This window comes from Chenopodium album, chromosome 25, assembly GCF_948465745.1.
Source record: "Chenopodium album chromosome 25, dcCheAlbu1.1, whole genome shotgun sequence".
NCBI classification, from domain to species: Eukaryota; Viridiplantae; Streptophyta; class Magnoliopsida; order Caryophyllales; family Amaranthaceae; genus Chenopodium; species Chenopodium album.
The window spans coordinates 26,232,135-26,245,794 of record NC_137858.1 but is presented as its reverse complement, the minus strand read 5'-3'; the positions used below and the strand labels follow the sequence as shown (position 1 = coordinate 26,245,794).

At 39.3% G+C, this 13,660-nt stretch overlaps 1 protein-coding gene across 1 annotated transcript; it reads right to left on the bottom strand.

Moving 5' to 3' along the window:
- Positions 1-2,593: 2,593 nt before the first annotated feature.
- Positions 2,594-3,429, bottom strand: LOC145614993 (MFP1 attachment factor 1-like). The gene has a single exon (XM_081670077.1). It carries the CDS (start codon positions 3,276-3,278, stop codon positions 2,766-2,768), a length of 513 nt encoding a protein of 170 aa, XP_081526203.1. The 5' UTR covers positions 3,279-3,429; the 3' UTR covers positions 2,594-2,765.
- Positions 3,430-13,660: the final 10,231 nt, after the last annotated feature.

Genomic DNA, 13,660 nt, shown 5'->3' with positions numbered 1-13,660 from the left:
ACATAAAGTAAAGAATCAAATGTTAAAAGGAAGGGTATATTGGATATTTGTAGTGTGAACACACATATTTTGTTTCTTTAAATGGAAATGGTGCAATAATTGTGAAATTTCCTTAAAAAGCAAGTGGTGCAATACTAAAAGAACGGTGGAAGTAATGTATATATATAGGCACATTTAATTACAAGCTCAACAATGAGCAAGAAGGTAACACATCAAAGCTTGTTTATCTAGACTTATTACCTATTTACCTCTTTGCTTTTATATGGGCAATTACAATTTACAAATGCATTGTTGACCTAACCAGTAAATAATATAAAAGAGATTTCTAATTCTTAACTACCCAAAAACATTAACTACTGCCATCCCGTGGTGAAATCGACATTTACTAGTTGCACAAGAATTAAGAAAACTAAAAACAGATTGAAAAAAGTGGGGTTACAGACCATTAACATTTGAAGTAAAAGAAGAAAAAAGTATGTCCTTTTTGTGAAGGGTAAGAGGAGTAAAAGTGTAAAAGTCAATTGGCGAGAATGGAATAAAATAGAAGTGTAAAGAACAAAAACACAGTGAAAGTTCAATGATTAACAAATGGAAGTAATTTACAAATATTTCTTTTTTCCCTGCTTATTAGTATAATAGTCATACATTTGTTAGTCAACTAAATGGTGGTAGAAATAGATCAATGATCTATCTACCATTCGGTATCATGCTGCAAAGAAATTAATTATTCTTTAAGACAAAAAGAGTATCGCACATTGATTCCCCCAACAATATCTCTTCGCATTAGCATATACGATAAAAATAAGATACTCAAACGGAAGATTTCAGAAATAGTTGCACACGCTTCAGCACACAAGAGTTCTAGTGATACACATAGTGATTTCATCCCTTTAACAGCACCAAACTTAGATTCTAAGCTAACAAGAATATAATTGTCATTAGATGACCATTTCAAGCCACATCAATAAAAACATCCACTTTTTCATTAGTCAAGTGAAAAAAGGGAGTCAGCAATCTAAGCATCCATAATTTTATATGTATTAAGCTCTTGTCATCATCTCTAATTTCTTTGTCAAAACCACAAAATGGGATTCTAAATCTCCAACCACAGCATTAGTAGAGATCCAATTTATAAAACCATATCGAATAATCCAAATGTCTCCAAATCATCCCGATCCACATTTCAAAGAAGGCATTAATAGTGCCAGCAACTAAAGTTGTGGCAAACAAGGATCTTCGAATGGTGCTGGTCTTAATTTGGTGAAGTGTCATTTGGTTAGTCTTTGATTAAATCATATTCAGCTCTAGAAACAAGTAGCTAGCAAATTATGATAGATTTATACTTACAACAACAACAATAAAGCCTTAGTTCCAAAATAATTTGGGGTCAAATAACAAGATAGATTAATACTTCCATAAATAAAAATTAAAAATCACACTGATTTACTACAAAAGTGGATAAATGATCATTATCAGAATCACAAATGCCTTTAATCTTTGAATCAAGTAATTACAGCTTATGTCAAACTTAGGTTATCTAATTCTGGGTACAATTGGGTTCTATGTTGATTAATTTGGTATAAGTCAATTTGAGAAGTCTAGAACAACCCATTTACTAGTCTTACTATTCATAACAGTACACATTCTCCCTAATCTCATGAATATGAATCTTCATCAAACAAAGCATTAGCATTCTTATTAAGATTTTTCACCATAAAAACACCAGGACAACTAGGATCACAACGTCACAAGGATATTCATTCCCTTTTTCTAATATCAATGTACTGTGATTGGAGTTTCAAGCATCGGAACATTAAGAATTGTTTCTTACATAATTAACACCACTATTAATAGAAAACTACTACTTGAAAAGGCCAATGAACCTTCAAGAAGACATAACAGAAAGACACCAAAAATCAGCAAGGAATTAAGTTTAAAAATATAGGAAAACACACTACATCAATTTGAAATATAGTTATTGACCAAGGGTGATATATCAAACTTATTCCAGAAACATAAACTCTAATTTAAAGGAAAAACGGTATTTTGAATAAAATGAAGCTTGAAGAAAGGTATAAACAAAGCACAAATTTCTCCAAGGAAAATTTAGTGAGAGGTCATACTGGAACATATTTCATATGGCCGTAGCTCTGTAAGTGGAACGGTATTAGCTCAATCCCAATACTATATGCAAGATGGCAGTTGCTAACTGCGTTGTAGCAACAAATGTACAATATCATCGAAAAAACTGAGAACATGTCATCAGCCTACTTCAAGTCTTTTAGCAAACATTTAATCACAAAACAGGTAGCTAAGCAACGAAAATTTCATGGTGCAGAAAACAATTCTTACAAATGTAAGACTTCCATACAGGCAAGGATATGCCACATATCAAATTAATACGCTCAATGAAAGCATTAACCAACGACATCAAGAAATCTGATACATGACACTAAATCTGGTTATAAATCCTAATGACGCTTATTGATAATGACATTCCACCTACCACATTCGACATAGGTTGAGCATAGCTAGATTTTACCAATATTAGACAATGAAAGATACACAATTATCAACACCAAGTACCCCGAAATTCCAGAAAATGAGGTATATTCCCAATTCATATAATAATTTGCATCATATAGCAGTTATAAGAACATAAAAGATCTAGAATATATCCTAGCATATAAAATGTAGATAGTAAAAAAAAAAAGCCATAACAGCAACAGATCTGGAGTTCAACAGATAATTAGAATTATAAAACCCTAAGACGAAGATTCATTATCAACGGAAGAAGAAACATCCTCACTTGCAACAGTCGCGCGATCGGATTCAGGTGCAGCGGAGACATCAGAAGGAGGAACAGCCCTAGATTTGACGGCGTCAAGCATCCGTTTGCTGATCTCTTTAGAGTAAACCTGAAGGATCTCGATGCCTTCATCAATGGTAGCAGAAGAAGCAAGAGCGGAAGAAGCGGCGGCGGCGTTGTAAGCCTCCTCTTCGATGGATTTAGCGGTGGAAGAAGCTTCGTCGGGCGGCAAAGATCCGTAGCGCTTGGAGAGGACGGAAGGGGTGGAAAGCGTCTCGATGAGACGGTTGATTACAGCGTCTCTGGTTCGCTGAGTTGGGGGCCAAATGCTGAAAGATGAACCAGAGATGTTCATCTTCTCCATCTTTTCAGAAAGATTGTCCGATGAATGTGGCGGGTGTTGTTCAGTGTCGGCGGTGTTAAGCATTTCTCCGGCGACTGGAGTTTCGTCTGCTGCGGTATCGGACATAGCTGCGGCGTGTAGAGGAAGGAGACGAGGTTGATCTCTTACTTTGCAGATGAAAGATTGCAGAGTATAAAATGGTTTGATTATTGTTTGGGTTTTTTATGTGTTTGAATTTCAAATTTTAAGTTTGTTGGTGGTTGTTGATAACAATGACGTTGTACCATTGTGGCCCTTTTATGGGAGGATGTCTCTAGCTCTAGCAACTAGAGGCTAGAAAACCTCTAGCAAAGATAGAATTTTAACTTCGCGTTTAGTAAGGGTAAAAATGTAACTGTTTAGGGTAAAAATTGATTTGAATATTTTTACCCTTAACAGCTGGCCCAATTAGAGTCCGCCACGTGTCACTGGAAGGGGCGCCACCTTGGACCTTCCAGATGGTGACACTTAGCAAGCAGATAAAGGTCCCCTGGGAATGGCGGCCTTCAAGGCCCAAATCCCAAGGGCCCTGCAAAAATGGCGCGCCCTTCCCAAGGGCACAAAACCCTAGGAAGGGCACACATTTCTGAGACCCTATAAATAGGGAACATTCCCTCATTTATGGGGAAAGATTTGATTCTTACAACTCTATGACATAACCTTGATTGAATACCAATCATTGTCTGAACTGTCACTCTCAAGAAACAGTACACCTGAGCTTCGAATCCAAGCAGATACCCTTTCTTTCCGTACGTTTTCTCTCCGAATCCGTACTAACTTAATCTTCAAAGGCGGACCACCGACCATTCGGTGCTCCGTTGTTTTGCAGGTACAGGCGTTGTAGGGAATATTTCAAGCATTATGATCCCAAACTTGAACCCCACTGTGATCATACACTAAAGTACGGTGGTGTTTCAAAGGGAAAGACAAAGAGCAAAAAGAGTCGCCAACAAGTTTTAGGAACTTGTAAACCCAAAAGACAATCCAAAAGGACCATAAACTACTCCATAAGGTCTTGAACCAAACAGGGTCCGGGGATGAGGGTACGAATCCAATCTACAAAAGAAAGGACCCGCCCTATAAAATAGGTCTCTACTTTGTTCTGCTCGTATTCATGTGCGCTTTTCGAATAACATACAAACATCATATTAAACCTAACCTGTTTATATATGTTGGTTGAATATTAATGCACAAATAATACTATTATTGGCGATCACTTGAATTAAAATCACATTAGCCTAAACCAAATTATTAATTATCTTATTAAGCGTGATTTCAAGTACAAATTCCCTTTAAACCTGCATAAAAGGCGTGATCAAGCAATAACAATAAAATAAATCAAGCAACATAAATAACAAGCAATAATAATAATGATGACAATAGCATGATAAGGCATAATAAAGCTTAAGAATAATAGCAAGATCCTAGGCATGATACTAACAAGATTAATAACCAATCCTAGCATGTCACTAAGCAATAAAGATCAAAGCTGTAAACCTAACATGGTACTAACATGATAACATGATATTAGAAATAAGTAAAGGCACCCTAAACATGATACTAGAAAGCATAAAATAACATCCTAACATGATACTAGAAAGCATTAAAAGGATCCTAACATGATACTAGGAATATTAAACAATAATAAGCATGCTTTCTACATTGTGAAAGAAATAGAGAGTAAGCTAATCTACTTACTTTGAAGCCTCGTACCTCTTTCTAATAACAAAATACACAAGTTAGTAAACTTCAATGAAAATAATAAACAACGATTAAAGAATTAAATTGAAATCAAATTAAATAAAGTTTTGACTAGTTTTGGACCAAACCCTAAAAAATTATCAAACCTTGCACGTCTAGGGCGAAGGCAACTTCGAACTTGGCTAAGAGACTCTAAGTCTTGTGAATGCGGAATTGTGTTTGTGAAAAGCTAGTTTAGAAAGAGAGGGAGAAAGAAAGCAAATATTGCTCAAGAGAGAAAAGAGAGAATTAAGGAGGAGTTGATGAGAATTGATGATTCTGAAAACAAGGATTCGGACCCTATTTATAGTGAAAATAGTCCGGAAAATCATAGAATTTGATAAGGAATAAAACTACACGCTGTCGCCAGGAATCGACTCTGTCGCAACGCGACAATGTCTGTCGCGTGGCGACAGACTTGTCGTTTGGCGACAACCTGTATTAGCGCGTTTTCTTCACGCGGAATCCGATCTTTAATCAACTTGATCTACGGAATCCGTACAGAAGATAAAATACGTATTTTTAAGATAATAAAACAATATTTTACTCCAAATAAAAGTCTATTTTAAAATAATTAATCATTAAATCTAATAATATTAGAATTAAAAAGAACCTTCTAGAAACTTCTAGAAAATTATAATTAATCCTAATAATTTTAGGAATAATAATTAACATTGGGCCCTCCTCTAGATCATTGGGCCGTATTTAAATAATTAACCGGGCCCAGTTTAGTATATTGGCCATAACTTCCTCAATATTCATCGGAATTGGGCTTATAATATATCGTTGGAAAGGTCTTTTCGAGCCCCATCCAACTACACTATTATTGGACCTTAATTATGGACCAAACTAAACTGGTTTGGCTATTTTCAAATAAACAAAGTCATTTTCAAAAACAGAGAGAAAAGAATTTTAATTAAAACTAAACCTCGACACTTGACTTTCAACCACTTTCACCTAATTCGATAATGGTTCGACGTGAAAGGCATTCATCACTGGGTTTGGTTTTGGGGAGACACAAATGGGTGTCTACAGAAGCCCCCACTTTGACTGAGTTTGAAGAAACTTATGTTTCGAAAAACGAGAGTCAAAGTATCGATAGGGACGGAGAATGATTCAAATTGTTCTGCAATTCCAAATCATTCTTATAACGCCGATACCTGCAAACTAATCATTAGTTAAACAGATAAAAGAGTTAAGAAACGCGTATCTTGCACCGTCGAGCACACGTCTCTGGAGTAACCGTTTTGTTGCATTTCATTTTGTGACAACCCCCACAGTATTTCGTGAACGCTATCTTTGAAGATAACCATATGTCGTTGTCTTCAATACTCTTGGTGACAATCCTCCACAGTATTTCGGGAACATCGTCGAAAATAACTGTATGTCGTCATCTTCAGGTTGTGGCAGTATGTTGCCACGGCAGTGTATCGCCGCTATAGACAATCTCTTCTTTACCTTGAGGGACCGTCGAAGTTGACCTTGCTTCGCCATCTCCAAAATTTGTGACACTACCTCGCCACGGCCGTGCTTCGCCACTAGACAACTCCTCTCTATGTTAGGCCATTGCCAAAGAATCATTCTGCTTATTGACCCTTAATTCATTTTATTATCGTTGTTTTTATATTTGTGCCAATACTTTGGTGCTTTTGCCTTTGTAAACCATTATTTCGGTGCATCTATTGAACCAATATTTCGGTGCCTTATTATGAGCCAATACTTAGGCGCTTTAAGCTAAGTGAGACGATCTTTCATCAAGTCGATCACTTAATGCATTTTGCGATCAAGCTGACTGAATCATGTCAATTTGCTTAAAAGGGCTAACTGGCGTACCAAGGAACCCAAATTACTAAAATAGGCCCACAAAACCATAAGGAGGGGCCTAGTATTCTATCGCCGCTCCAGCGCTGGCCAGAAATGTCTGTCGCGAGGTTTCGCTTCTGTCGCCGCGCGATAGAGTCTGTCGCCTCGCGACAATTCTGTCGTTTGGCGACAGAATCGGGGTTTTAAACCCGTCTTCTTCTTCATTTCTATTTCGCTGCTCTGCTTCTCAAAACTCACGAAAACTTCACTTCACTCGTTCTCGCTCATTTCTTAACCAAATTCGCTCAAACTTGTTGCAAATCGAAGCTTTTCTCATCTATTTTCCCGATCTATGTAAGTTTTGCTCAAACTCTACTCGGTTTTTGACGAATTATGCATTCTTGTTTGCGGATTTTCAAAAAATTCGAAAACGTTCTTGCTTATTTTGCTTTGTTCGTTGAATTTTATGCCTTGAATTTGTTTAATTATGCTTGTATATTACCTTGGGAGTATTTTGAGACTTGTTTGACTCAATTAGGTGAAGAAACGAACGATTCACCATTGTTGGACCTCTTAAGGTCGTGAAGAACAATGTGGGTCGTTCTTTGCATTTTTACTGCTTTTACTTGTACAATTTGTCACAATATTCATCATATGTTTGCAAGAAATTGTTTATTTGCTTGAAAAATGCTTCCATGCTCGTTTGAAATTTTTGCTCTGTTTTAGTACTACGTACTCTATTTTGTGAACATAGTATCATGCGGCCTAGGCGAACCTTAGATACTGTAGAGCTTTAAATTTAATTACTTTTTATATACTTTAGCATGGCCAGACGACGTGGTTCTGGTTCTCGGTCGAGAGACACGCGTCGAGAGGACGAGCCTACCAGTGAGGGCGAGGACGTGCCCTCTACTTCCAGGCTGGGTCTCATGCCGGATTGGGACGAGCGCACCCTGTTTCACGCGCCGGTTCATCATCTGTCGGAGCGGATCCGACGAGGTCTTGCGAGTGGGAGGACCTGTAGCCATGGCTCGGGTAATTCCACCATCATTTCTTTGTACGACAACTTCATTAGCCGTGATGAGGGGCTTCGTCGTCTTTGGGAGTCATGTGGGTTGACTCCTCTGCTGCAGGCCACCCGGGCCATGTTTTCATACGATGGGGGTAACCTTGTCGTCCGAGCTTTGGTGGAGTTCTTTTGGGACACCACCAACACCTTTCATTTTTCCTAGGGTGAGATGACAGTCACTCCAGCTGACTTCAGCCTCATTACGGGGCTAGAGTTCCAGTCTACTCCTCTGCCTTTTGATGCCGGTGTCACCGTCTACTCGCCGGAGGTTCTGGAGTTGTAAGGGTCGATCGTTGTTCGGGCCCAGACTGAGGAGTCGGGACAGCTGAATTCCCGATGTATTCGTCGCTGCACGCTTGCTGCAGCTTTTGAGGATGATGCGACCACCCGAGAGAAGCGGGTGCGCATCTTTGTGCTGATTCTGCTATCAGGGACGTTTTCCCCTGATCGAGGTAGTAGAGTACTAATTTACTACCTGTCCGCTGTTCGCGACCTTCACTTGGTCGGGACGTATGACTGGGCCAGCATGGCCTATGCGGACTTTCTACTGGGCTTGCGGCGTTCCTGTCGTCACAAGGCCCTGTTTGGGGAGGTAGCCCTTTCCAGCTTTTGGAGGGTCGTAGAGGTACATCTCCTTTCCTTTTTTAGGTTTTAACTCTAGATTTAGCAGCATAATCTTTACTGATTTTCATCTTTTCGTATAGATTTGGTTCTACGAGTATTTTCCCTCTCTCGCGCCTGCGAGGCCTTCTCCTCGCGTGCTCCCTGTCGCTGCTAGTTGGGGAGGCCGCAGAGGTCCGCCAGAGGTGCTGCGCCTTCGAGAGATGATCCTCTCGGTAGGTTTCTACAACTTATACTTCTTCTTTTATCATCTTTTGGTATTAGTGTCTTATTTAGTGATTTTTGCAGGAGCCTAGCCCGGTCTATCGACCTTGGGCTGCTTTCCCTATCTCTGCGCTGGCGGCGCAGTACACCGCTGAGCGTCGTTACTTTCTGGGGACGTACGATGCGGTGGTCTACCTAGGGGAGAGGGTAGCCATCCAGCATTCCTCAGATACTTTCGTTGTTCCTGCTCCTCCACCTCGGCATATGTTCCACGATGCCTTGCAGCGGGCTCGTGCTGGTGGGCCTACCCGGGGCACTCCTTGGAGGTCTTATGTTCTCCTCGATCAGAGCTATGAGGAGGACTTGCTACCATTGCTAGCGCCGGCTCCTGTCCTTTCAGAGGAGGCAGCGGTATGCTTTCGTTCATTCGGTTTATTTTTCTTCAGGTAGCCCCCGAGTATTTTTCTAACTTTTTATTCTTAACAGGCTGGCCCTAGGGAGTTAATCCCTCCGCGGATGTCCATACGCTACCAGGGTATGTATGGTCCGATCGAGGAGCTTATTCCGCCAGCTCCAGAGGGGGAGCAGTTTGTGGAGCGGTCTATTCCTCGTCACCAGACTCGAGTAAGTGATTTCTCACATATTATCTTCATGTTTGCCTCGTAATTGTTACTGATTTAGTTACTTTGACAGTTTTCTCGTGAGGTGGTGACGGCTATGGCTAGGTGCATAGACGCTTTTCGCAGCCAGGTTGTGAGGTTGCGGAACCGTGCTACCTGTCGTAGCAACGATGCTGAGGAGGTATTACTTTTTGCTTTTATCATTTTTGACTTTATTTTTTCATTTGCATTTGCTAACTTTGATTTACTTTTGCAGGGGCAGCCTATTCCTTCTCCACGCACTCGGTCGAGATCCGAGCCTAGGAGAGAGACTACTAGGTCCGACTCGAGGCGTCGCCAAACTACTTCCGGTGGTCGAGGTGGTCGTTCTGAGGCCGCCGCTGTAGAGGACTCGGCGTTATCACCTGAGGATGTTCCGACCGAGCCGACCGTTCGAGGTGGGATGGGTGGTGGGACATACGAGTTTGGCTCGTCGTCGCAGCAGCCTTTGCAGCCCCAGCCTCTTTCTGTCGGGTTTCAGGGTGAGGTTAGGTGGCCTGCCCCTGAGTTGCAGTTCGCACCGCCTGGTGGTTCAGGGACGATGATGGACATACTCCCCGGATTAGGACATTTTTCGATACATTTGGCATCCCTCGCGACCTGCGGCCTCCGGCGCCATAGTTGTACCTGTGTTTATTTATTTATTTTGACTTTTATAGGACTTTGTCTATTTTATTCATATGACTTATGTACTAGACATTTGTATACATATGCACTTATTATTTATTAACATTTTCTTTACATTACTTATTATTTTATAACAAGTATATTGTGCATGTGAGTGTGTGAGAAAGTGTAATTTTTGCGCAAAATTTCCGTCATTTTTAATATTAGTGGAGGGTACCGACTCTCTCCCCAAAAAAAAAATGAAAAAATGAAGGAAAAAAAGTATAATTACCAAAATAAGCCTAAAATTAATTAAGCTTAATAATATAATAATAATAATAATAATAATAATAATCATAAGGGTGTATGAATAGGAATAGAAAAAATAATAATAAGTCAAGTCAAAGTCGAATTCAAGCACGTAAAAACACGGTTTACCACGCGTAATAGATGTCGCTGCGAAAAAATATACTGGCGCCACATAATTCAACCTGTCGCCAGGCGACAGCCTTTGTCGCCACGCGACAGTTTTGTCGCTTGGCGACAGACTCACTTTCCTATTTCCTACAGAATTTGAAGTCTGTCGTGAAAAAAAGTTATAAATAGCCCCCGAATCCTCCGTTTACTGCATAACTTAACCAATTTATTAATTAATTAATTAACTAGGAATCATGCCTTTAGCTAAAAGAACTTTCTGTGGATACATGAATGAGTGGTGTCGTCTTTTAACTGCTAAAGAGAAAAAAGCATTAGATACTTCTCACATGGGGGGTATGTTTGGAATAAAGGGGGTGAGTCTTGACATGGATTTTATTCATTCTGCCATAGACTATTGGGATATTGATACTCACTGTTTTAGATTTTTCCATGATGAAATATGCCCTTTATCGGAAGAATTTGGAGCCATTATAGGCTATTATTCCACAGATCTTGCGGTAATGCCTAGAATTAGTGAATATTATTATAAAGATTTTGAATGTTTTTTTGATCTAAGGGGTACGGCCTTAAAACATATAGTGCATGGGAATGTAGTTGATTTGACAGAATTTGCACATTAGTTTTATGACAATCCTAATCTTGATTTTCGTATCCATAAGAGAAGGGCTTTTCTTTTTTGCATGTTTAACCAATTACTTTTAGTTAGTGGTAAGGATAATGAAGGCCAATCAATGATTATATCTGTTATAGAACAAGTTGAGTTTGGGAGAAATCCAATGCCGCTAATTGTTGGAGAGACTATGCTATGGTTGGATGCGTTAAGAAAGAATCCAAGAGCACCTTTTCGAGGTTCTCCAATTTTATTACAGGTATAAAATAATACTATTTTTGATTTACAAAGAACTAAAAATATTTTTACACTGTAATACTAATCAAATACATATTTTACAGATATGGCTCATGGAGAGGTTAAAGCTTATTAATCCTCCTGACGATATACACACATATGTCCCAAATTGCATAGTCCGGCGAAAGAAACGATTTTTGAAGATAGGTCGCCGTGAATGGAGCAAGGTGTTTGCTGCTGGTGATTTTACCATAAGCTCTATCGTTCCTTGGTGGAAGATTGAGGCGATGGTTGGTTGTAATAACCAAGCATATTGTCGTCTCCCGAGCTTGTCAAGATTAACCTTTTATTTTCCTTGTAGAGTTATGAGACAATATGGTCTCGCACAAACCATTCCTACAGGAGATCTCCGCCGTCCTTATGAATTTCCTGTGTCACAAGAGATTGAGCGTTTTGACAGATATTGGAGTGGTAGGCCATTATGGGAGGTGATTACCCACAAGGATCCACCTTGTTTGTCAAACAAAGTGAAACAATGGCTTAATGGAAGATTCCAGAAATCTCAAGTCAAGATTGAGAAGACCAATGTGAAGGATCGTCTAGGTGACAAAAAGGTCCCTGCTAAGGAACGCCTAGGGGAAAGAAGCGAATTCAAAACTCCTATTATGCCAAAGAAGAAAAGTTCTAAGAAAGATAAAGGGAAAAGAAAGGTTGATTCTACGAAAAAGGAAGTTTGGGTAGAGAAGAAACATGGGGTTTTAGCGGAGGGGGAAACTATCTATACTAAAATAGAGTGTAGGTCTTCTAATGGTTGTCTCCTAGCAAAGGTTATGGATCAAGAGCAAGAGAATGAAGACAAAAATTGGACGAGAATCAAGAAAGAGAAAAAAGAATAGAGCATTGCTTTACTTTTGATTTATTAGACAAAGTAAATTTGTTTTAGTTAATTTTTCAGCTTTTATTTTATCAATAATGTAATTTCTTTATTAAATAATAAAATTTCAGCTTTTATTTCAATTAACTTTCAATTAAAGCAATGAGAAACAATTACAATATTTATTTTTCGGAGAATTAATTCGAGTACAGAAGTCGAATAAATTTCCAGAATATACGATACTTGTCCAGACACTGGCAGAAACCTAGCGCTGTCACCCAATTTACTGTCGCTGTGAATTTGGCTCTGTCGCCTGGCGACAGAATTGTCGTCTGGCGACGGAGTCTATCTTCTGGCGCCAGTCTTGAAATTTTGCAGACATGTGTTTTTTACTTCGGGGATACGGAATTTGAAAAAATTAAAGTGGCCGCACCCTGTCTGGGTTGCCTACGTATCCTTTGTTTAAGGAATCAGGCCAAACGTAGCTCTCTTGAGTATTTTACTCAAGTACTTATGGGTAGTATTTCTTAAGTTGGTCAAGGTTTGTCATGTTCGAAAATTCATTACCATCCATGTCAATTAATTTAGCCGCGCCTCCTGACAGGATTGTTTTAACAATATATGGTCAGGACCAATTAGGCCTAAATTTGCCTCTTGGGTCCAAAACATTTTTTCTTAATGCTTTTAATACCAAGTCCCCAACCTTGATATTTCTAGTCTTGACCTTCTTATTGAAATGTCTAGCCATGCGGGTTTGATAACATTGAGTGTGATGTAGAGCCTCTAGTCGTTTTTCATCGAGTAGAATTAGCTCTTCATACCGTGCTCTAGTCCATTCGACTTCATCGAGTTTACTTTCTAACGCAATGCGTAGCGAAGGTATTTCTAACTCTACAGGTTGTACGGCATCCATTCCATATACTAAGTTGAATGGCGTATTTCCTGTTGATGTTCGGATTGACGTGCGATAACCCCACAGTGCGAAGTGAAGTTTGTCATGCCAATCCTTATAATTTTCAGTCATTTTCTCAATGATTGTTTTTAAATTTTTATTAGCGGCCTCAACTGCTCCATTTGCTTGAGGTCTATAAGGGGAAGAATGGTGATGTTGAATACCATACTTTTGTAGCAATTCTTCACATTCGGCTTGAAAGTGAGTTCCATTGTCACTTATCATTTCATGTGGGACTCCGTATCGACAAATTATGTTTCTTTCGATAAAGAGTGCTACATGTTTGGCAGTGAGTTTGGCATATGATTGTGCTTCCACCCACTTTGTGAAGTAATCTATTGCAACTAAGATGTATTCGTGACCTCCTGTTCCGGGAGGTGTGATCTTTCCAATTATGTCTATTCCCCATGTAGAAAAAGGCCATGGTGAAGTGTAGGTGTAGAGGAGAGATGGTGGGATATGTTGTAAATTTGCGTAAATTTGACATTTTGGGCATCTTTTTACATATTGATGACAATGTTTATTCATGGTAGTCCAGTAATATCCTTCTCGCATTATCTTTTGGACTAGCATTTTGCCATTAATATGTGTTCCACATATACCTTCTTGGACTACTCTCATATCCCTTTGAGCATCCTTTTTGCCTACACATAATA

Bases quoted from the DNA above. Each gene is read 5' to 3' on its own strand.
- LOC145614993 (XM_081670077.1), bottom strand. From the start codon at position 3,278: ATGTCCGATACCGCAGCAGACGAAACTCCAGTCGCCGGAGAAATGCTT.